Genomic DNA, 23,842 nt, shown 5'->3' with positions numbered 1-23,842 from the left:
CTGAAAAAACATTGTCTAACTATCCGCTCCCCAGGTTCTCCCCACTGTTCCTGCAGCACTTTGTCATTTGCTCAAGATTCCAGCACTTGTCTCCTTGATGTTAATTTTGATAAATTAACATTTTAGTTATCTATATTACTAAAAGTCTGATCTTGACCGCTTTTGGCCCACTGTGATGAGATTTCCGAGAGAACGCCGCCACCTATGGCCGTCATTTTTTGCCACCTCGCTCAGAGCCCCCCTCTGCCTTCCTGGACCAGAGGATTTTTCCCATCAATGAAAAATCAGAGACATATTAATGTTTTTTTTTAAATTGCCATTCTCTCTGCTGCCCATGCAGGGGAAGGGACTATAAAAACAGGAAGTGGTGTGCCTCACTCAGTCTCTGCAAGATAGAAGAAGCCATCTCTCTGAGCTCTGAATAACACTGAACACATGTCTACTCAACTGTGAGTGCCCTTAATGTTGTTTGAAAATGAAAATATTGTTGGTTTGTTGCAAGTAAAAAGGCACTGCCTGCAAATGGTTGTTTGGGGGGTATGGGTTGAAGTAAAAAGGCACTGCCTACAAATGGTTGTTTGGGGGGTTTGGGTTGAAGTAAAAAGGCACTGCCTGCAAATGGTTGTTTGGGAGGTTTGGGTTGAAGTAAAAAGGCACTGCATGCAAATGGTTGTTTGGGGGGTTTGGGTTGAAGTGAAAAGGCACTGCCTGCAAATGGTTGTTTGGGGGATTTGGGTTGACGTGAAAAGGCACTGCCTTGCACCCTGCTTGAAGTGGTATGAAACTGCACTTGAATTTTGTGGCCTTGCACCCTGCTCGAAGAGGTAAGAAACTGCACTTGAATTTGATAGCCTTGCACCCTGCTTGAAATGGTAGGAAAATGGATTTGAATTTGGTGGCCTAACACTCTGCTTGAAATGGAATTTCAAGGAATAACTGTGAGTCAACTGCCAGCCCACCAGCCGTGAGTGAGCTACCAGCACATCAGGCTTGAGGGACTGAGCTGCCACCCCAAGAATCCATTTGGCCAACAATGTTCACACTAGCCCTCTGGAGACCAGTAGTCACTGCAGCCAACAACACCCATACCAGCGCTCCAGAAAGCACCCCCCCCTCCCCCCCCCCCACTGGCCACCAATACTGGAATTGGTGGAGAGGTGGAATATTGCGTCGGGGGACCAACCCTCCCGTGTGAACATGGGACCCAACGGATCCCACTTAGTCTAGTATTCTATTGGTTATTGAAATACAAAACAGTCAAATAACTGCAAACATTGATATTTTATTTTCTAATCTATTTTTTATGGAACTGAAATTGAAATTAAAAAAAAAAAACAAATATCTCTTTTCAATCACACAAAAGTGGAATATTGCGGAGGCTGGAAATTTGAAACAAAAGGAGAAATACTCAACAGGTTAGGTTACATCTGTGAAGAGAGAAACAGAATGAATGATATTGACTTATTTTCTCTTCACAGATGTTGCCAGACTTGGCAAGTAGTGCTAACATTTTCTGCTTTTATTTCAATTCCATCACCGTCAAACTGCAAGATTAATTTAGGTCTCCTGAATAGCAAATGTAAAGTAAAATGTTTGATGATTCTTCAGGAAAAATGTTACTGCTTTTGGATCTTATTACATTTGCTTATCACACATGGGCCATTATCATCAGAAAGGTTTGTGTTAAATGATGGAATATCAAACTTCAAATCTACTTCCATGTCTCCAAAATTCAAAGAAATATATTATTCCACACTGTCAACAATAGCCTTATTTAAAAAAGGGAGGTAGAGATTCCAGGGAATCATGGGTCGATGAGCCTCACGTCACCTCACGTCAACTATTGGAGCGGATTTTTTGGAATAGGATTTTCTCCCATGTGGAAGAGAATAGGTTCATTTGCAACAGTCAGCATGGCTTTCTACATGCAGGTTGTGTCTTATTAAGATGATTGAGTTTTTGAAGTGGCAACTCAGGGTAGGAGTACAGGGGTACAATCAGGGTAGGGGGATAGATGTGGTCTACGTAGAATTTAAATAAGATATTTGAAAAAGTTCCCGACAGTAGACTGATCCAGACGATTAAGACACATGGGATTAATAGTGACTTGGTTGTATAAATTCGGCTTACTGATGGTGGTGGAAGGCCAATATTGAGGCTAGAAATCTGTGAGCAGTAGAGTTCCGCAGATATATGTGCTGGCAACACTTCTGTTTGAGGGATATACATCGGCTACAGAAATGGCCAGAGAAATGTCAGATGCCGTTTAATTCAAGCGAGGGAAAATGTTGCACTTTGGGAAGTCAAATGTAAGGAGAAAATGTACAATTCAAGGCATGTCCCTGAACAGCATTGATACAAGGAACAATCTTGAGGTTCAAGTCCGTAACTCACTGAAAGTGACAGAACAAGTAGATAGAGTGGTAAAGAAGGCCTATGGTATGCTTGCTTTCAGAGATCGGGAGTATATCTAGGTATGTTACAAAACTTACCTTCAGCGGTGCTGCAATTCTGCCTCTGTCTGTGTGCGCGATTTTGGCGCGTTTGAGGGGGGGCGGGGTTAAAACGGGGTTTTTTCCCGACCTGGTCCTGAATTATATTTTGTTGGAGTGCAAGATGTTGTTAAAGAATCGTTCTGTGTGTTTTTTAAAACAATTCACCCGACAAGTTAATTGCTGGAATGATTTTAAAATCACCTTCTGAAGCCGTGAATGCCGAAAACGGGGATGGATTTTATGGAGGACCAGGTAAAAGAAAGTAGTTTATTTTTATGTATAAACGTGTTTCTTAAGATGTATTTAATTCACATTTTAAGTTGCGAAACGGTGATTTAGTCCCCAAACGAACAGGCAGTGGATATGGGGGTATAAATTCACCGCAACCTCAACATTCCAAATGGTCCCATTCCAGAAAATCCCATTCGCAAGTTGATTGAAATGGCCATTAATTTACAGGTATTAAACATTAAATTCCTTCCATTTGGCCTATTAACCCATGACAATGAGATTTTAAAATTATGTTATATTCTGAATTATTGTGTGAATGTTATTTGTACACTTAGGCTATTTAAAAATGTTAATCTATTCTTAAGAAATGGATAGATGTTTAGATCTAGTAATTGAATTTTGTAATTAGCTACAATTAGGTAACTAACTAATTATATGCTTTAATTTCAAGTCATTTAAGTAAGATTGTTTCATATTTGTTTCAGAATGCTTCAATCTAAAATAACTGATCATTTCTTTCAGTTCTCTTAAATTTTAAGAAAGTTATCGGCTTTTAAATGTTCTCGATCACAGCTTTTGTGTTGTCAATGAAAAAGCAATAGGGAACAAGATGCCAATTTCCGAGTATGAAAATGGCCATAACGTTTTTAATACTGAAGATATGAAAGTAAATTAGGCATCAAATTAAACTTCTTTTTATGCTTTATCTGGTGGGATAAATTAAAGACTTGATTTTTTAAATCTCAAAATTTTGTAACATTGTTAGTATATCATAGTATAACAGTCTGGAAATCTTTACAGGACATTGGTTACCCCGCATTTGTAGTATAGTGTGCAGATCTGGTAGCCCCATTCCAAGAAAGATATGGAGGCTTTGGAAAGGGTGCAGAAGAAGTTTACCAGAATGATGCCTGAATTAGGGGACATCACCTACAGGGAGAGGTTGGACAGACTTGGATTGTTTTTGCTGGAATGCCAGAGGTTAGGGCAAGACCTCATTGATCAAAGGAGAGCTTGCTGACCGGATGGAAAATTGGGCTTCATGGAAGGAAGCAGAGGGTGATGGTAGAAGGTAGTTTTTCAGACTAGAGGCCCTTGACTGGTGATGTGCCTCAAGGATCAACGCTGGGCCCATTATTGTTTTGTAGTTTGTATCAACAATTTGGATGAGAATGTATAAGGCATGATTAGTAATTTTGCAGATGATACTAGAGTGGATGGTATTGTAAATAGCAAACATGGTTATCAAAGATTACAGCAGGATCTTGATTAATTGGGTAAGTGGGCAGATGATGGAGTTTAATGCAGATAAATGTGAGGTGCAACTTTTTGGGAAGTCTAACCAGTGCAGGACCTTCACAATAAATGGTAAGGCTCTGGAGACTATTTTATAGCAAAGAGATCGGGGAGCGCAGGTACTTGAAGGTTGTGTCACAGGTAGATACAGTGGTCAGAAGGCTTTCAGCACATTGGTCTTCATCAGTCAAGGTTTTAAGTATAGAAGTTGGAAGGTCATCTTATAGTTGTACAATAGATAGGTGAGGCTACATTTATAGTTTTGTGCGCAGTTTTAGTCACCCTGTTATAGGAAAGATGTTGTTAGGCTGGAAAGAATATAGTGAAGATACGCGTATGGGGATGTTGCGAGGAGTTGATGGACTAAACTACAGGGAGAGATTGGGAAGGCTAAGGCTGTATTCCTTGGAGTGAGGGAGCACAAAAGGTGATCCTGTACAGATTTATAAGATCATGAGGGGGATAGATGGGGTAGATGCATAGAGTTTTTTACCCAGAATAGGGGAATCAGAACCAGAGGACATAGGTTTTAAGGAAGGGAAAGATTTAATAGGACTCTTTTTTACACAGAGAGTGGTGGATATATGGAATGAGTGCCAGAGAAGGTAGTTGAGGTAGAAACTATAACAACATTTTAAAGACATTTGGACGGGTACATGGATGGAAACGTTTCGAGGGATTATGGGCCAAACGCAGGCAAGTGGGTCCAGTGTAGATGGAGCACCTTGGTTTGCATGCACAAGCTGTGCTTAAGAGCCTGCTTCCAAGCTGTGTGACTCTATGTCTATGAGCATATAAAATGATGAGAGGCATAGATAGAGTAGACAGTCAGAATATTTTTTCCCTGGATGGGAAAATCAAATACATGAGAGGATAACTTTAAGGTGAGAGGGGCAAAGTTTAAAGGAGATGTGCGGGGCAAGTTTTTGTTTGATGAGTATATGGTTGAAGCAGAAATATTAATGGCAGATAAGACTTTTGGATAGGTATATTGATCTGCAGGGAATGGAGCGATATGGATTATGTGCAGGTAGGCAAGTAATAGTCTTGGCATCGCCTTCGGCACAGTCATTGCGTGCCGAAGGGCTTTTCTGGTGCCATATTAGCCTATGTTCTACAACTATGTCAACAAATTTATAAATACCAGGTAAGGTGATATAAGTACTTGAATACATCTGAATGAACACTTTGCTTGTTTACATGGTATAGGGGTGAAGATGCAGGCTTAAAGCAGTAATGTTACTTAAAATATTATTCGCAGAGATTGAGGATATTGTAACACTTGAATTTCCAGACCAGTATTTACTTGGGTAGATTACCAGTCATCAGGAATGAAATTCTGATTTCCAGAAGCAATGCAAATGACTGAAACTTAATCTACAATTTTGAATGTACATTCAAACTCAAAAAGAAGGGAATGACTGAACATTACTTACCGATAATTCATCTTTTAAGTTCCATAGTACAAACATAGTCTGCTTCCTATTTGAAAATTTTATGTAAGTCCCATATTGCTGAACGCTGATTATCTTGTCATCGTATGGCACTGTTATGCTATAAAATGTAAAAAATTATCAAATGAAAAGTGCTTTAGTTCTCATAGCCAAAACAATTTTACTGTCAATAAAGATAAACTTGGGCCATCTCCGACATCTCCCTAGTGTTTCTTGATCTCACAGTTTCCATCGCAGGAAATAGACTATTGACTAATGTCTATTCCAAACCCATTGACACCCACAACTATCTCGACTATACTTTTTCCCATCCTGCTTCCTGCAAAGACGCTATTACCTACTCACAATTCCTCCATCTAGGCCACATCTGCACCCAGGAAGAGATGTTCCACACCAGGACATTGGAGATGTCCTCGTTTCCTTCTTCCATCATAGATGAGGCACTCACTAGGGTCTCCTCAATATCCTGCAGCTCTGCTTTTGCTCCCCCAGTCTCAACAGAGACAGAGTCCCCCTAATCCTCACCTTCCACCCCATCAGCCATCACATACAACACATAATCCTCCAACATTTTTGCCACTTCCAACTGGATGCCACCACTTCCCACCTCCAACCCTTTCCACTTTCCACAGAGACCGTTCCCTCCGCAGCTCTCTGGTTAACTCGTCCCTTCCCACCCAAACTGCCCACTCTCCAGGTACTTTCCCCTGCAACCACAGGAGATGCAATACCTGTTCCTATACCTTCCTCCTTGACTCCATCCAAGTATCCCAACAGTCTTTTCAGGTGGGGCAGAGATTTACTTGCACCTCCTCCAACCTCATCTACTATATCCGCTTTTCCAGGTGTGGACTCCTATATATCGGCAAGACCAAGCGCAGGCTTGGCGATTGTTTTGCTGAACACCTCTGTTCTGTCTGCCTAAACCTACCTGATCTCACGATTGCTAAACACTAACGCCCCCACCCACTCCCGCACGGACCTTTCTGTCCAGGGCCTCTTCCATTGAAAGAGTGAGGCCCAGCGCAACGTGAAGGAACAGCACCTTATATTTTGCTTGGGCAGCTTATACCCCAGTGATATGACCATTGACTTCTCTAACTTCAAGCAGCTCTCCCTTGCTTTCCATCTCTCTCCATCCCACCCCTTTCCCAGTTCTCCGACCAGTCCAACTGTGTCCGACTACAGTTTATCTTTGTTTGCTTTGATGTGACCTTCATCGAGCTAACACTGATCATCTATTCTACATTTCCCTTAATCTTGATTCCCTTTGTCCTGTTTTCACACCTTACACTTCCTTATCAATGTATCTCCCTCTTCCCCGACATCAGTCTGAAGAAGGGTCTCAAACCGAAATGTCACCCATTCATTCTCTCCAGAGGTGCGGCATGTCCTGTTGAGTTACTCCAGCATTTATCAAATAGTTTACAATTGATGGAAGGACTCTTCCCCCTGTGTTAAGGGCTTAGAATTTCCTCCTGAAACTTGAGCATTAGTACCATATGAGCGGTGTATAGTTGAAGATCCCATTGATCGGCTTTCATTTTGAAATAATGCCTAGTCTGGCTTTAAACGTGAAAAAATTGTCACATGACAAAAGCAGAAGGGATTGTCCCAGGTCAATATGTATTTCTCAACCAATATTACGAAAGTAGTTATGGTCCAACAATGCTAACATTGATATTAGAACAAAATAGAAAAATTGCAGTACAGGCATGGTCCCCTCAGCCCAAAATGGTTATGCCGACCATGATGCCTAGTTAGAATGATATCATCTGCCTGTACATGATCCATATCCCTTTACTCCCTGTACTTCCATGTGCCTATTTAAAAGCCTCTTAAACACTATTATCATATCTGCCTCCACCAACCCCCCTGGCAATACGTTCCAAGCCACCACCAATGTCTGTGGAAAAAACTCGTCCCACACATCTCCATTAAACATTTCCCTTCTCAATTTATACCTATGTCATCTAGTGTTGGATATTTCCACGCTGGGAAAAAGGGTCTGACTGTCCACCCAATCCTTGCATTTCATAGTTTTATATACTTCTATCATGTCTCCCCTCAACCTCTGATGTTCCAACAAAAACAATCCAAGTATCCCACCGCTCACTGTAGATGAAACCCATCAATCCGTGCAGCATTCTGGTAAGCGTCTTCTGCACCCTTTCCAAACCCTCCACATCTTTCCTGTAAAGGGGTGACCAGAACTCCATGCAACATTTCAAATGCAGCATCAATGTAGGGAGGGTCAGAATTTAAGGGCAGATGGACATTAAATAAGATGATCTGAAAGTAACCTTGAAAACGCATCAGCAAAAATATTAAACATAACTTACTGTTGATCCTTAACTGTAATATTCCCTTCATTTACAACAATCATAACACTTTCTATTTCAATGAAAATATGTCGCAGATGGCCAGATTTTCCTCGGAGGATCTTCACGTTCAGATTACTTGGGTCTTGGCAATTGGAACTCAAAACGAAGTAGCAATTTGAAGTAAAATGGTAGAAATTATCATCAAATCTTCTAACTGCTCCATTCCCCCATGTTGTACAAGTACCTGAAAAAAAGGAAATAATAACTTTGCACTAAAACAACAGAAACCTATTCAATATGATGCAATGTTATCGATGATATCTTTGGATATTCAAAAATCACAACAAGAGAGGAAAAATATACTCACGGTATTTCCAATTTGGTAACAAAGCAGTGAGAGCAGTTTCTGGATTTGGCTTAGAGACCCATTCTATTTCAAAGTAATTTCATTGGAGTTAGAAATACATATGTAATAAGCTTTAACAACAACATCCATAACCTAAATTAATGGGGTTAACCCACTAGTTAAAATAATGATGGGACAAACGTCAGGAAATATTAATTTACATTTTATAATAATGTCTCAGTGTAATTTCAGAATCCATGGCATTACTATTATTAACTAACTTCCACATGAAGCACATACGCTTATTGTCCACAATTCTTGGTAAGTTGTAATTTTTAAACGGCTATTAATTTTTACTGCATCATAAATATTTTGAATCAGATCATATTCATTAATTTAGAAGAATATTGTAGTGAAAAACTAACAGTGAGGAAAGACATATTGAACAGGATAATAATTGGATGGAACATTTTAAAAGTAAGAGTTTTTTATTATTCAAGTAATATGCAATATTTGATATCAATTAGGAATATTCCTATTTAGTTTGCTCACAATTCAAGAGTCACAAGTAACATAATTATGTTCAGGAGATAAGTAGATGTGCCTAAATGTAGTGAAGGGATATGTTGAGGCAAATAGATGAAATTGTCAACATGTAAAGGAAGACCTGCTATTAAAAGGTTTCAATTTTGACATTTAAATGTATCCCAGGTTGTAGGTGGAACGATCAAAAGATTAAACTTATTAACATAATTTTCATGAATAAGTTGCGGAATTGGTTCAGTCCGATTGGCAATGTTTCTAATATTTCTGGAGGAACGAGATCTTTCTACAGACCCTTCAGAAGATGGGTCTCGCCCTGAAACGTCACCCATTCCTTCTCTCCAGAGATGCTGACTGTCTTGCTGAGTTACTACAGCATTTTGTGTCTATTTCAATTTTAATGGCATCTAATGAAAGGTAGCAGAGAAGAAATAATTACTAACAATAAATCTGGTCCACGTTGTTTTTTTCCACATAGCATCTAAACATATGGAATAGGAACACTGATAACAACAATCCACACTCAAAATCAATAACCCCACTCTCACCATCAACGGCACCACTGTCTCCCCATCGCCCCAGGACAGCAACCTTGGCGTGATCTTTGATTCCACCCTCTCCCTTGAGCCTCACATCCGCCATGTCATTAAAACCTCCTCCTTTCATCTCCGCAACATCGCCAAACTCAGACCCTCTCTCACACCTCCCGCTGCTGAAAGACGCATCCATGCCTTCATCTCCTCCCGATTGGACTATTGCAACTCACTTCTCCTTGGCATCAGCTCCACCTACATCAACCGACTCCAACTGGTCCAGAATGCAGCCGCCCGACTCATCACCCACACCAAATCCTGGCATCACATCACTCCAGTCCTCAAACAACTTCACTGGCTTCCCATCTCCCACCGGATCACCTACAAAATCCTGATCCTCACCTACAAAGCCCTCCACCATATGGCCCCCCCATATCTCACTGACCTCCTCTCCCCCTACCAACCCTCACGGTCCCTCAGATCCACATCAGCCGGTCTCCTCTCCATCCACAAGTCCAACCTCCGCAGTTTTGGGGACAGAGCCTTCTCCAGGGCAGCTCCCAGGCTCTGGAACTCCCTCCCCCAACTGATCCGCAATTCCGCGTCCCTCACCATCTTCCAGTCTCGCCTCAAGACGCATCTCTTCACCTCTGCCTATCCTTAGCCCCACGTCCCCCTCCCTTTTCATCTGTGCATGAATTGCATCATATTGTGTTTTGAATTGAATTCTGTCTTTAATTTTGTGTACTAGTCATGTCTCTACTATTTATTTCATTCCTCTTACATATTTTTCCTCTACTTGCTTATTTTTGTAAGGTGGCCTTGAGACTCTTGAAAGGCGCCCATAAATAAAATGTATTATTATTATTATTAACAATAAATAACCATGGATAAATAAACAAAAAAATAATTAACATATCATCTTTGTTCATCTACAATACTAACTCTGTAATACTTTTTTTTTTAAATATGGGATAATCAAATGTAAATCACAGAAAGAAAACCGTGACTGCAACCTATAGTATATCTACATGACACCTCTAAAAACATACATTTCTCAAAGTGCTTTACATGACAAAGAAAATAATAGATATCAGGCATTAAAATAGTTACTGATGATTGTTAGAAGGTAATAACTCCCACAATATAAGGTCCTGAAAAATAATAAACTTTAGAGGGAGTTTCAGGGAGCCCTGCTTGAAATTTATGAATCGTCCTTAAATACTGGAGAGGTGCCGGAAGACTGGAAGGTGGCAAATGTTGTGCCTCTTTTTAAGAAGGGTTGCAGGGAAAATCCTGGGAACTATAGGCCGGTGAGCTTAACATCTGCAGTTGGAAAGTTACTAGAGAATATTCTGAGGGATAGATTATAAAGGCATTTGGATGGGCAAGGGCGGATTAGGGATAGTCAACATGATTTTGTACATGGGAGGTTGTGTCTCACAAATCTGATTGATTTCTTTGAAAACATGACCAATAGGTCGATTAGGGCAGAGTTGTAGATGTTATCTACATGGATTTCAGTAAGGCATTTGACAAGGTTCCGCATGGTAGGATGCTCCGGAAGGTTAGATCGCATGGGATCCAAGGAGAGATTGCTGAATGTATAGCAGATTGGCTTCATGAAAGGAAGCAGAGGGTGATAGTGGAAGGTTGCTTCTCGGACTGGAGGCCTGTGACTAGTGGTGTGCTCATGGTTCGGTGCTGGGCCCATTACTGTTAGTCATGGCAAGATACATGGCAAGATTAGCAGGTTTGCTGATGATATAAAAGTGAGTGGTTTTGCAGATAGTGAAGATGGTTGTGAAAGATTGCAGCAGGATCGGGATCGATCGGCCAGGTGGGTCGAGGAATGTTTGATGGAATTTAATACAGAGAAGTGTGAGGTGTTGCATTTTGGGACATCAAACAGGGACAGGACCTACACGGTGAATGTTAGGCCTCTGGGTAGTGTTGTGGAGCAGAGGGTTCTAGGAGTACAAGTGCATGGTTCCTTGAAGGTCGAGTCACAAGTAGATAAGGTGGTCAAAAAGGCTTTTGGCACTTTGGCCTTCATCAGTCAGAGTATTGAATATAGAAGTTGGGAGGTCATGTTGCAGTTGTATAAGGTGTTGGTGAGACCGCATTTAGAATATTGTGTTCAGTTCTGGGCACTATGTTACAGGAAAGGTATTGTCAAGCTTGAAAGAGTTCAGAAAAGATTTACGAGGATGTTGCCAGAACTAGAGGTTGTGAGCTATAGGGGGAAGTTAAGTAAGCTGGGTCTCATTCCATGGAGCGCAGAAGGATGAGGGGGTGATCTTCACACATTGTATTACTCTACAACTCTATGATCTCTAATAACATACACTTCTCAAAATGCTTTACATGAAGATAAAAATATCAGGCATAAAAAAAGTTACTGATTAGTGTCAGATAATAACTTCCACTATTTAAAGTCCTGGAAAAGAATAAACTTCAGAAGGAGTTTGCATACCTTTGTCTGAATTAGCTATCTGCGCAGATATATCTGTGAAAGTAAAATATAGGATTTTCAAAACACTCATTTAAACTTAGCAATCATTTAAAAGTTAGACTTGCAAAATCATTTTCAACAATGTTGATAAAAGCTTTATTATTAATTGGATCGTTTGCAAAATATTTAATGTCTTAGAACCTTTAGTCATAGAGGAAGGGACTGAAAGGGAAGGGCACCTGCAATAAGTTTAGTACAGTGGAGATGGAGGATATTCATGAAGGCTACAATAATATTATGATGGGACATATGATGGAACTCTATTCTGATTAGTACTGTTGGAGCATCTTTACCTGTGGATTACAGCTTCTGAAAAGGCTGCTTTACCATTACCTTCTCAAATGCAATTGGGAATGGACAATATGTGTATTGTCATTAATGCCCAGATGTAAGAAGGAATAAATAAATAAAGAACCTATCTGGTGGATATTGGTTCCGCTCCAGTTCAGGTGCAACCCGTAGTTCTTGTACAGGTCACCTCTGCCCCAGAAAAAATCCCAATGATCCACAAATGTGAATCCCTGCCCCCTGCACCAACTCTTCATCCATACACCATCGGACCTATCTTCCTGTTCCTACCCTAGAAGTTTTGGAAAGGGAGCGGAAAAGGTTTACCAGAACGATACCTGGATTAGAGGGTATTAGCCAAAGATACAGAGCAAGATAGACCACTAGGCGAAAAAGCCGTAGTTGGTCATGGGTCATTTTTTCGCACTATTTCGGGAATCAAATATATATCACGATTTTTTTAATCGGTTTTGTTCATGGGTTCCACATCTACAAGCGTAGCGTGCTGGTCAGCTATAAAGTGCTCGAATCGCCAATGTAAGCGACCCGACCTGTCTTTCTTCAGGTTCCCCACTAAAGACGAAAAGGTAAGAAAAAAATTATTACTTTCTGTCGTGTAGCCTGCCCGATCTCTTCCTATAGCTCAGATCGTCAGAAGAATTGCTCTGATTGCTGGCCTGCAGACTATAACATCCTGAAGCCGCGGTCTGTGGCGCTTACAGCCACGGGCGCAGTGTGGACCTTCCCTCGCGGAGTATGGGATTCCTCGCCGGTGAAGAGCTCTGACCGCTGGACCACGCCCTATAACACCATGAAGCCCTGGTCTCCGGTAGGAAGCCGTCGATTTGGGACCTCCAAGCCGCGGAGGTCCCGAATCGGCTTGTGTTTAAGCCGCTTTGAAATGATGTTTAAAATACATGATAAATGGTGTTATAGGGAACAACGACATGCCACGAGGAGCACACATTAAAGCCTTAATTTCCTTCCCAATGTATGATGACTTTAACATATACAATTCTATTCTTATGATCCCAACAATGTATTATATTATATAAGACCTCATTTTTTAGTACATGAGCAAGTTATTAGAAACTTTAACTTGTATGGATCTAGACACAATAATAAAGGTAAACTAAAATGTGAGAATTTCTCCAGCATTTTTGTCTACCTTCGATTTTCCAGCATCTGCAGTTCCTTCTTAAACAATAATAAAGGTATCAATTTTTACACTGCTGTATGTTTTTGGTTTTGTTCTTGTTGTAAGGCATGCATGCTAATGTAAGCGCTTCTACATTTAAGATAAATTGACCTATTAGAGAAAAAATGCATTTTCAATATACATCTCTCCCCACCCCTGAAAACAATTGCATTTAAGTGATATCATCCTTTCTACAGGTATGTAGTTATAATCAAATTTGTTCTTATAAGTTAATTCTATATGATATTTTACTGTCATTTCAGATGTCGATAGTGGGTCCAGAATACTCATCGACAAGACCTCCTACACCGAACTATGGAGTACTTGTCAAAGAACTGCAGTCTTTGTTCTGAACACTTCGAACTTGACCAGTTTTCCAACAAGCAGACCAAGAATAGGATAAATTGGAATGCAGTTCCAAAGCTCTTTGACATCCCTAACCCACCGAAATGTCTGTCTTCCCAATGCAGGATACTCAAGAGGAAGAATGAGAAACTCCCATCTGCATCAAAGCCTTTAAAGCAGGAAATTGTGATTTGTTAGCCTCACAAAATAATGTAAATGACGATTTATGTATTATTGTATATACGTTGGACATTTTGTCCTATGGGGTAAGCAGGGGTGGGGGTATTATTGTTCGAAATACGTTGAAATTTACATCACTTTCATTGGTTAGCTGATATGTGAAACACTGCAACCCTGTATATCTCACACATAAAACGATGTAAATTATGTAAATCTTACCATGAATGACAGAAATAAAAAATGTTATCCTTGCTTATGAATTTTAATGAAAAATTATTTATAATTGAATGGATTGATGCAATATACTGCTAACCAACAAATGTGTTGTTATGAGATATTCACATTTAAAAACTCACTCAGCAGCTCGGGTGGCTGCGAGCGACCACTGGGACTGGACAGCGAAACTGCAGCTAGAACCGGGGCTCACAAGCGACCTGGGAACTGCAGCTAGTCCCGGAGGGTACTGGCCCCTATGCAAAAAAGGGTGCCGACCACTGAACTAAAGCAAACCCTCAATCCTGTCCCGCCAGCCTTTTTTTCAAAATGTAGCAACTCAAATGTTGGTGCGTCTTCATGGCCGGGAAATACGGCAACTCATTTCACACAAATATATGTTAGATTTCCCTCAAATATATGTTAAATTCAAGACTAAACTATGGTACGGGAGAGGGAGGGAGGGAGGGAGAGAGGGAGAGAGGGGGAGAGGGGGTGAGGGGGTGAGGGGGAGGAGGGGGGGGGAGAGAGGGGAGAGGATTGCTTTGGACTGTGACTGTCCCTGGGAATTAATTTGCTGAGCTGCTGGGGTGCCAGGAGCTGGTTTTTGCCTCTGTCCGGATGGCGATGGCGGGGTGCTCGGCTGATGGAGAGGAGTTACGCAGTGGTGACATCAGCAGCGGAAACGAGGCCATCTGAATATGAGCCTCATGTTGACTTGGACTGGGACAGTTTTGGTATCTCGGTTCAAATTGGGCCCCAGATGTCCAAGGGAGTAATTACGAAGGCTATGAATGCCCTTCTTGGGAGGGGGGCTATTGTCTCTTCCGAGTTCGAGAGTGGAAAGGTTGAGATGATATTGAAGACCCGGGAGGATGTGGCCACAGTGTTGGAGAGGGGGATTTCAGTGGGGGGGGGTCCATATACAGGTGGACGCAGGGGTGTCCAGGGTGAGATAGGTTCTCCTGCGGAGTTGCCCTACATGTATTCCGGATGCGACACTCATTCCGTACCTGTCTCAGATTGGGGAGGTGTGGTCTAAGTGCTTTAGGCTCATGCACCCGGAGGAAAAAGGGATTCTCAGTTTCAAGAGGGTGTTTGTGAAGGTGGGGGTGGGGGAATGTGATGAGGGGAGCTTTGAGGTGTAGGTGTCTCCCTAGAACCATGCGTTGGAGTTGGGGAAAGGTGAGGCACAGGGGGAGGGTGGAGAGAAATGGGACAGCAGAAGAAGAAGAAAAAGCAGAAAAAGATCACCCAAGCGAGTCAAAAGCAGGCGGGTGTGCAACTGCCGAGTGCGGAGATCACCTAAGGGGCACCTGTCAGCTTCAGTGAGGTCCAGAGTGCAACTGCCGTGGCGCAGCAAGGAGCTGAGGTGGCTCTGACGGGGGAGGGAAGGCAAAACGTGCGGGTGGTAAAGTGGCTGGGGGTAGTGTGGAAGAGGAAGACCCTTTCCTTATGGAGGTCACCACACCGCCGCATGCTAGTGGGACAAAAAGGAGGATTGGGCCTGGCGAGGAAGAGCAAGGACGTGGGTCCAAAGTTAGGGGGGTGTATTTTTCCAGACGTTCCACCACCGATGTGGTTGGAGGTCAGGAAATGACGTCTTCTGGGTTGGAGGTTGAGCCTCCACTTCAGGGATCTCCCGAGGGTACCACAAGATCAGGTGATAGGGTAGACCCCTCTGGAGTTGTGTCCTCTGGGCGGGGGGATGTCCTTTCGTCTCAGGAGCCCTCTGAGGGAGTTATCTCATCGCGTGTTGAGCTTAGCTCCCCTGGGGGTGTGTCCTCTGGGTCAGAGGAGGTCCCCTCGTTTCAGAGGCCTACTGAGGGTGTTGGCACGCTAGAGGGAGGGGTAAGCTCGCCTGATAGTGTGGACCCTGAGACAGGGGATGAGCAGAGTCAGCCCGAGGTGGGGGGGTGGGTGGTCGGGGGGAATGGTGTACCAATCTGTGCTCAATATTAGAGCCAATGGAGGTGCTGAGGTGTGTACTGTACTGCCGGCTGAGTTGGCAGGGGAGAGTAAAAAAGCAAGTGGAGAGCCTCTGGGTGTTGCCAGTGGAGGGGGTGCTTTAGGTGCTGTGGAGGTCGGAGCTATTTCAGGCAGCGATCCTCTTTCAGATTCTCGGGGTGTCAGTTTACCACAGACCCTGGGGGTGCCTCTTGTTTTTTCTTCCCCAGGCCCAGATGTAGAGGGTGAGGGCAGAGCGCAGGAGCCCAGCCAGTCAGTGGGCTGCGTGATGTGGATAGGGGCTTCGGGATCCTTCCCCGGCATTGCTCCTGGGGGTGGTGTCATGCCGGAGGAGGGGGAAGAGTGATGGGGCCAGTTTGTGTGGAGGAGTTAGTGAAATTCCAGAGAGCTCTGGTCTTTCGACTTCTGATGCGGGAGTTTCTAAAAACAAGCCGTACCAGCAGGACAAAGATTGATGCTGTTAAGAGACGGTGGGCTGATCTGCCGGATTAGTTAAAACTCTCGAGGCTATCCTTGCCACCAAGGATAGTGATCATCCTGACTCTGAGCAGGGCCAGCTTAGGGACTTTTTGGAGTTCCTAAGAGAGAGGGCTACAGAGCCACGAGGAGAAGTGTGAGGGTTTCAATTTAGTGTGCCAGTGCATTCACGTTAGCTGCATTAAACTTAAATGGGAGTAGAGCGAGTTTTCGCAGATTCCAGCTTTTATCGGTCCTTAGGGAGGGGAAATTTGCAGTGTGTTTTCTGCTGGAGACGCATACTGTTGTCAGTGATGAACCCACCTGGAGATTGGAGTGAGAAGATGAGGTCTCTATGAGTCATCTTAGCTCAAATTCGAGTGGGGTGGCCATTCTGTTGGCTCAGAATTTCCTGCCCAATGTTATAAAAGTGCAAGAAGTTGTGCCAGGACGTTTGCTCCATCTGCCCGTGAGCCTGGACGGCATGCCGTTGCATTTCATTAACGTGTATGCCCCCAGCTCCGGCACGATGCAGGCCGGCCTACTTCAGGTGTTGAGTGCTCTGTTGAGCACTATTGATCGGGGAGACTGTGCCTTCCTTGGGAGGGACTTTAACTGCACACTTGAGGTGCGAGATCGTTCTGGTACTCAGTGTGCCCCTGCTGTAGCGAAGAAGCTGAGAGGGTTGATTGATTCTTTTGAGTTGGTTGATGCATGGCGGGGCCTCAACCCAGATTCCACTGCTTTTTCGCAGAGGTCCGAGGGTGGGGGTTCCCGCATTGATCGAATATATATCTCCCGAGCGTTTGTTTCCCGTGTCTCAGCGACCTCAATGCAGCTGGTGCCGTGCTCCGACCACTGTCTGGTGCGTGTGGATTTTAATCCAGCGCACGCTCGGGCCGGGTCTGCGTACTGGCACTTTATCAACCGACTGCTGGAGGATCGGTGTTTCCGGGAGTCATTCAGTCGGTTTTGGGTGAGGTGGAGAGAGAGGCAGAGGTGCTTCTCTTCCCTAAGGCAGTGGTGGGATGTGGGGAAAGCTCACATCTTTTTTGTAAGGAATACACGTGGGGGTCGACCGGGTAGTGTGACTCAGTGGTCGAGAGGTTTGAGAAGGAGCTGATGGACGCAGATTCTCGCCTGGGTCAGGTTGGAGGTGACTCTTGCGAATGGGGTGTGTTTCAGGAGAAGGAAGCCTTGAGGAACCTGCAACTTGAGCGGTCCCGAGGCGCTTACGTGAGGGCGCGGGTCCAGATGCTGCACGATCTGGATCGAGCTTCGCCTTTCTTTTTCTCTCTGGAGAAGGGGCGGGGAGCCCGTAAGCAGCTCGTAGAGCTGCTCGCAGATGATGGCTCCTCTGTCACGGATCCAGAGAGGATTAGTGCCTTGGTCAAGTCCTTTTATGGATCCCTGTTCTCCGCAGGTGGAGTCAGCGGGGAAGCTCAGCAGGACCTGTGGGAGGGTCTACCGATTGTAGATAGGGAGGTGGCCGATCTTCTTGATGGCCCTTTATCTTTGGAGTTGACTCGTGCATTGCATCAGCTCAGGAGGGGTAAGTCCCCCGGGCTGGATGGGCTGACGGTAGAGTTTGTAAGAGCCTTCTGGGGTATCCTGGGGGGGTGATTACATGTTGGTTCTGGGGGAGAGCCTGGCGACCGGGGAGATGCCCCTCTCATGGTGTAGAGCAGTTGTTGTCCTGCTGCCCAAGAAGGGGGAACTCCGCTTGTTGAAAAACTGGCGCCCGGTCTCTCTCCTATGCACAGAACATAAAGTTTTTGCACGGGCGATGGCAAATCGCCTGGGCTCCGTGCTGTCTCAATTGATTCACCATGACCAGTCCAATACAGTCCCTGGCCGGTCCATCCAGGATAACATCCACCTGGTTAGGGACCTGATTCATCTAGCACAGGGTACTGGTCAGTCAGCTGCTTTTCTGTCTCTTGATCAGGAGAAGGCTTTTGATAGGGTAGAGCATGAATACCTTTTCGGGACGTTGCAAGCGTTTGGATTTGGACCGCATTTTGTGGCCCGGGTCCGCCTTTTGTATGCTACAGTGGAGTGCCTTGTGAAGATTAATGGTGCGTTGTTGGCTCCCTTTCATTTTGGGAGGGGGTCCGTCAGGGGTGCCCCATGTCAGGTCAGTTGTACTCGGTCTGTGTGGAGCCGTTCCTGTGTCTCCTTCGGAGGAGGTTGACAGGCCTGGCCCTACCGGGCCCGGGAGTGGAGGTGGTTCTTTCGGCGTATGCCGATGATGTACTCCTTATGTTCACCGATCCTGGTGACCTGCGGAGGATGCGTGATTGCCAGAAGATTTTCTCGGCTGCATCTTCTGCCAGGATTAATTGGAGCAAGTGCTCTGGACTTTTAGTGGGTCAGTGGCAGGTGGACTCCCTGTCAGAGGAGATGGCAATGTTTGCGTGGAGCACCACGCACCTCCTCTATCTGAGAGTGTACCTGAGTCCCACTGAGGATGCTTGACCGGCAAACTGGCAGGAGTTGGAGACAAAAGTGGTTGCCAGGCTGGGGTGCTGGTCAGGCCTGCTTGGAGTTCTTTCTTTTCAGTGGAGGGTGTTGGTCATAAACCAGCTGGTGGCCTCCATGTTATGGTACCGGCTGGCTACTCTTGTCCCGCCTTCCATTTTTGTAAATGCTCTACAGAAGAAACTGGTGGACTTCTTTTGGGGAAATAGGAAGCACTGGGTTTCCGCAGCTGTCCTGAATCTCCCGTTAGAGGAGGGCGGCCAGTCCTCGGGATGTGTTAAGAGTAAGGAATCTGGTTGTTTTCAGCCAGCATGTTGCTCCACGAGGGGAGCGGGATGTTGCGGCTGCAGGAGTGGCCGGTCTTCACCCAGTCATGGAGGGTGTCGAGGAAAGGCGCGCGCCTAGAGTGGTTTTGAATGAGCTCTTACCCGCTTCATCAGATCTGCTCATCGGGCCTCGGTTCCGGGATATATCTCAGGCACCGGCTCCACACAACCTGAGCCGCATTTCTGAGATGATTAGCGTGCCATTTTGTGACACGAAGAGACGCTCACTGTACAGAATGTTCCTGCACATTCTGCACCTCCTTGCCTTCGTTTCCCGTCCCGACACACCTGAAGGCGGGGAAGGTCCCCAGTAGGGGTCCCTCTACAAGGGAGTTGTCCCCCTTTACATTGGGGACCTGGGGTGGAGAGTGCTGCACAGAGCGGGGGCATGTAACAAACTTTTGAGTCGGTTCACGGGCTCGTCCGCTGCTTGTATTTTCTGTGGCGAGGAAGAGACCGTGTTCCACGTTTATATGGAATGTGAGAGGCTACTGCACATGTACCAATTTCTGAAGGGGTTGTTCCTAAAGTTCTGGTTGCATTTTAGTCCTACGATTCTTGTGTTTGGACACAAGGCAGGGTGTGGGGAGAGCCAAGTGGGGGGGAGGGGGACTTACCTGTTGGTTTACTCCTGGGCCTGGCCAAGATAGCCATACGCGGGTCCAGGCAGCAGGCGGTTGATGGTCAGGCAAGAGTCGGCTGCCTGCCCCTCTTTCGGGCCTACATCCGTGCACGTGTGTCCCTGGAGAGGGAACATGCCGTGTTCACGGGGACTTTGGAGATTTTCCCGTGGGCGCTGGTCACCGCGTGGGGTTGAGAGTATTGTGAACAATTATTGTAATGTTGTATTATAATGACACTTGATATAATGTAATTTCTTTTTGTTTATGACTTGATCTGTTGTATCATTTGTTGTGTCGACTAAAGTCTTGGAATTGAAGAAAAAAAGAGATTGAATGAAAGAAAGAAAAAAAGGTTCAACAAAATTAGAGATCACAAGAAAGAAACTAGAGAAATATATATATGTGTGTGTTATATATTTATATACATATATATCACACATGTATATACGCCTCATTTATATATAATGAATATATGTGTGTGTGTATATATAAGAAACTAGGGAAATGTGCATGTTATATAATTATATACATTAATATCACATTTATATACGTGTGTGTATCGTATATATATTACATATATACGTGTTTATAATATATAAATATATGGCATATATTTATGGCTTATGTTCATATCTTATAGGCAAAAAAAAGGCAAATATAATTGCTTTTATGACATGTACATCATGAGAATGGCTCATGTACATCATGATTTGCTTTAAATCAAAGTTGCTTCTGATCCATGAGGGAACATTAAAATCTATTATCTCTACCTTGCCTCTCACACAGAAACACCCACATACCGTTCTCCCACAACACTGATTAAACCAAAGATCATAGAATGCATATGGCCCAGAGACCTTTCATTGCGCATTGTCGCTCATTTTATATGCAATTTCCCTGCAAAAAAGTCTCTCAGCCAGGACATAGAGGTACGCAGGATGAAATTTGCAGGACATGTACTCAGAATGTCACCAGAACAGTGTGGGAGGAACTACGTCTAAGAAAGAGGTTGTACATGTAGATCATGCTTGGCGTCATGTTTGGCACAGACATTGTGAGTTGAAGAGCCTGTTCTTGAGTTGCACTGTTATTTATCCTTTATCTCTTCCTAACCATATATCAGTCCAAATTTATTTTAAAAGTCAAAATTGTACCTGTTTCTCACTGCTTCCTCTAGCAGCTCACTCCAGATCCAGACTACTGTCTGGGTGAAAAGGTTACCCCTGAGCTCCCTCCTAAATACTTCCCCATTCACCTTAAGCCTATGCACTCTAGTTTTTGAATACTCTGAGGAAAAAAGACTGAGCATTCACCTTATCCATGCCACTCATTATCTTGTACACCTTAATAAGATCACCCCTCAGCATCCTACACTCTGAAGAAAAAAGTCCCAGTTTAGTTTAGTTTTGAAATACAGCGTGGAAACAGGCCCTTCGGCCCACCGAGTATAAGCCGACCACCAATCTCCCAACATTAACACTATCCTACACACACAAGGGACAATTTACAATTATGCCAAGCCAATCGATCTACAAACCTGTATGTCTTTGGTGTGTTTGAGGATACCAGAGATACCAGAGAAAACATACACAGATCATGCCGAGAACATACAAACTCTGCATAGACAGCACCCATAGCCAGGGTCATAGCCAGGGTCATACCCAGGTCCCTGGCAATGTAAGGGAGCACTCTACCACTGTGCCACCCTTGTATTCAATCTCGCTCTATAACACAAGGCTGCAAGGCTCGGCAACATCCTGGTGTATGTTTCCTGCACGTTTTCTAATTCAATGGCATCCTTCCTGTAGCATGGTGACGAGAACTGCACAAAGTACAGGCACTCCCTGACACGTAAAAGGCGACTTACATAAACTCACACTTACTAAACAATTTTACTAAACAACCACTGTTTTATTTCTGAGTTGCGAGTTTCAATAGTCTCGGTTGCAGAGCTCTATTGCTGTCGCATCCAGCCGTTTCTGCAAGCCAATCATTTATTCTCATGGATGCTCCTATGTGATCTCCGCGCTGAATAGTAAATTTACACATTTGCTGTAGTGCTTCTGTTTCCGACTTTTGTAACATCTGACATAAGTAAGGGTCCATAGGATGTAATCCTTATATAAGTAGGGGCGCATCTGTAGTCTGTGCTCTCACCATCAAATTGCACATATGCATCATGATGTTACAACCATTGCACCCAAAACTAGGAAAGTGTACCAATTGCCTTCTTTACCATACTATCCACATGACACCATTTGTACGGAATCATGCACCTTTATTCCCAGATCTCTCTGTTCTGCAAAACTCTTTTAGGCCTCACCATGTTCTGGTTTGACATTACAAAGTGTAACACCTAACACTTAGCTGAGTTAAATTATTTTTGCCATTCTTTGGCTTCCTTACTTAACTGATTGAAATCATGTTGTAAACTTAGATACCCTTCCTCACTTTCCACTATACCACCAATTTTGATGTCATCTGCAAATTTACTAACAATGTTAACTCCATTGCCATCTAATTTGTTAATGTATACAATACAAAAATAGAAGTATAATTGGAAAATAGCCTACCTTTAAGGAGGACCAATAACCAGGATAGGCAAAGTATTGGGTGCTTCATGGTTTCAGCACACTGAGCCTTCTGTGGCAGTCTTCTTATTGATCTCTTTTATAGCTCAACAACTCCCAGGCAAATTTGAATGAAATGAGGAAGTTCACCAAAATTAAATTGTGATGAAATCCATATATCTTTGGTTTACCTTTATGAATCATGTGTACACAATTGCACAGTAATACAGGTCCACCGCCGATTTTCCAGCACCCTTGGTTCCAAAACCATTCCGGATTATCTCGTTCCAGTGATCGCCAATCGGCCATGGAAGTCCCAATGTGGTTGAGATCGGTCGTCTCACCCGGCCTCGCTGCCATTTTATCGGGGGGACTTCCACGATGGATTTCAAATAGGCTCTTGTAATTTGGTCTGGATTAAAGAAGGTGCCAGACCACCAGTTACCAGAAAATCGGTGGTGGACCTGTACTCCAGTTTTTTTAAAGGCACAAAGAATGATTTTTTATTGTTTTATATTTCATATTTCTATGCAACATTATCACGCCATTCAGCCCAATGTTTCCCATTCCCCCTTAATTTTCCTATAATCTATTCTAACATTGCTGAAAACTAAAAAGTGCTGTTAATAAATTGTTTTTTGAAAAATAATTAATCTTTTTGTAATATTAAAAACTCATTATTTGAAAATCAAGTTTTTAAAAATACTAGTCTGCCATAGCAGCACATACTCTGTGACAAATAGGCACAGCTCATTAGTCACTTTATCACTCTACACTGGGGCAATTATATTTTGGGATGTAGAAATAAGCTATGGTGACCCACATGTTCATAAAACAGCAAAGAAGGTCTGGATCAAACCATGGTTGCTGGAGCTATGAGGACACACCAAGCTCTCTTTAAGGCATATTTGACAAAATATAATGTTCAATGGTGATTCTCAGAGTCCATAACTGGACACTGTATAATTATAGGAAAAACGTAAGAAGTTGATCCAAATGGGGAAGGGAGAGGGAGAGGGAGAGGGAGAGGGAGAGGGAGAGGGGAGAGAGAGGGAGAGGGAGGTCAATAGATTTGGAAAGAGCTTTATTAAAATATATCCCTTATTAAAAGTGTAAGACATAAAAGGGGTGAAAAGGATTTACGTACTAACTCATTGGGAAATTTCTGAAAAATGGTGAATCCCTGGAACACACTGCCGGGGTTGATGGTGGAGGCAGATACATTAGTGGTATTTAAGAGACTTTTGGATTGGCACATGGATATGCATGCAATAAAGCGATACGGATTATGTGCAGATATATAAGGGTTGGTCTTGTTTGGCGCTGCCATTGAGCAGCATACCCAGCAAGTGGTCTCCTGTTGGCCACTTACAAATGATACAGGAAATATTAATTTCCTTTCAGATAGTATTATGAGGAACAGAATTGTGCAAATTCAAAGAATTGTAAATTTATGG

At 43.6% G+C, this 23,842-nt stretch overlaps 1 protein-coding gene across 1 annotated transcript in view; it reads right to left on the bottom strand.

Annotated features, from left to right (window-relative positions):
- LOC129708004 (mucin-5B-like) overlaps window positions 1–22,444 on the bottom strand; it is a 37,264-nt gene extending 14,820 nt beyond the window's left edge. Inside the window, exons 1-5 of the mRNA XM_055653561.1 lie at window positions 22,389–22,444; window positions 11,699–11,731; window positions 8,168–8,230; window positions 7,819–8,044; window positions 5,459–5,576 (exon numbers count right to left, since the gene is read on the bottom strand). Of these exons, the coding sequence (XP_055509536.1) occupies window positions 5,459–5,576; window positions 7,819–8,044; window positions 8,168–8,230; window positions 11,699–11,731; window positions 22,389–22,437 (489 nt within the window). The 5' untranslated portion in view covers window positions 22,438–22,444. The remainder of the gene's footprint in view (window positions 1–5,458; window positions 5,577–7,818; window positions 8,045–8,167; window positions 8,231–11,698; window positions 11,732–22,388) is intronic.
- Window positions 22,445–23,842: the final 1,398 nt, after the last annotated feature.

This window comes from Leucoraja erinacea, chromosome 22 (assembly GCF_028641065.1).
Source record: "Leucoraja erinacea ecotype New England chromosome 22, Leri_hhj_1, whole genome shotgun sequence".
Classification (NCBI taxonomy): Eukaryota; Metazoa; Chordata; class Chondrichthyes; order Rajiformes; family Rajidae; genus Leucoraja; species Leucoraja erinaceus.
Note: the sequence above shows the minus strand (reverse complement) of the source record. Positions and strands in the feature narration are given on the sequence as shown.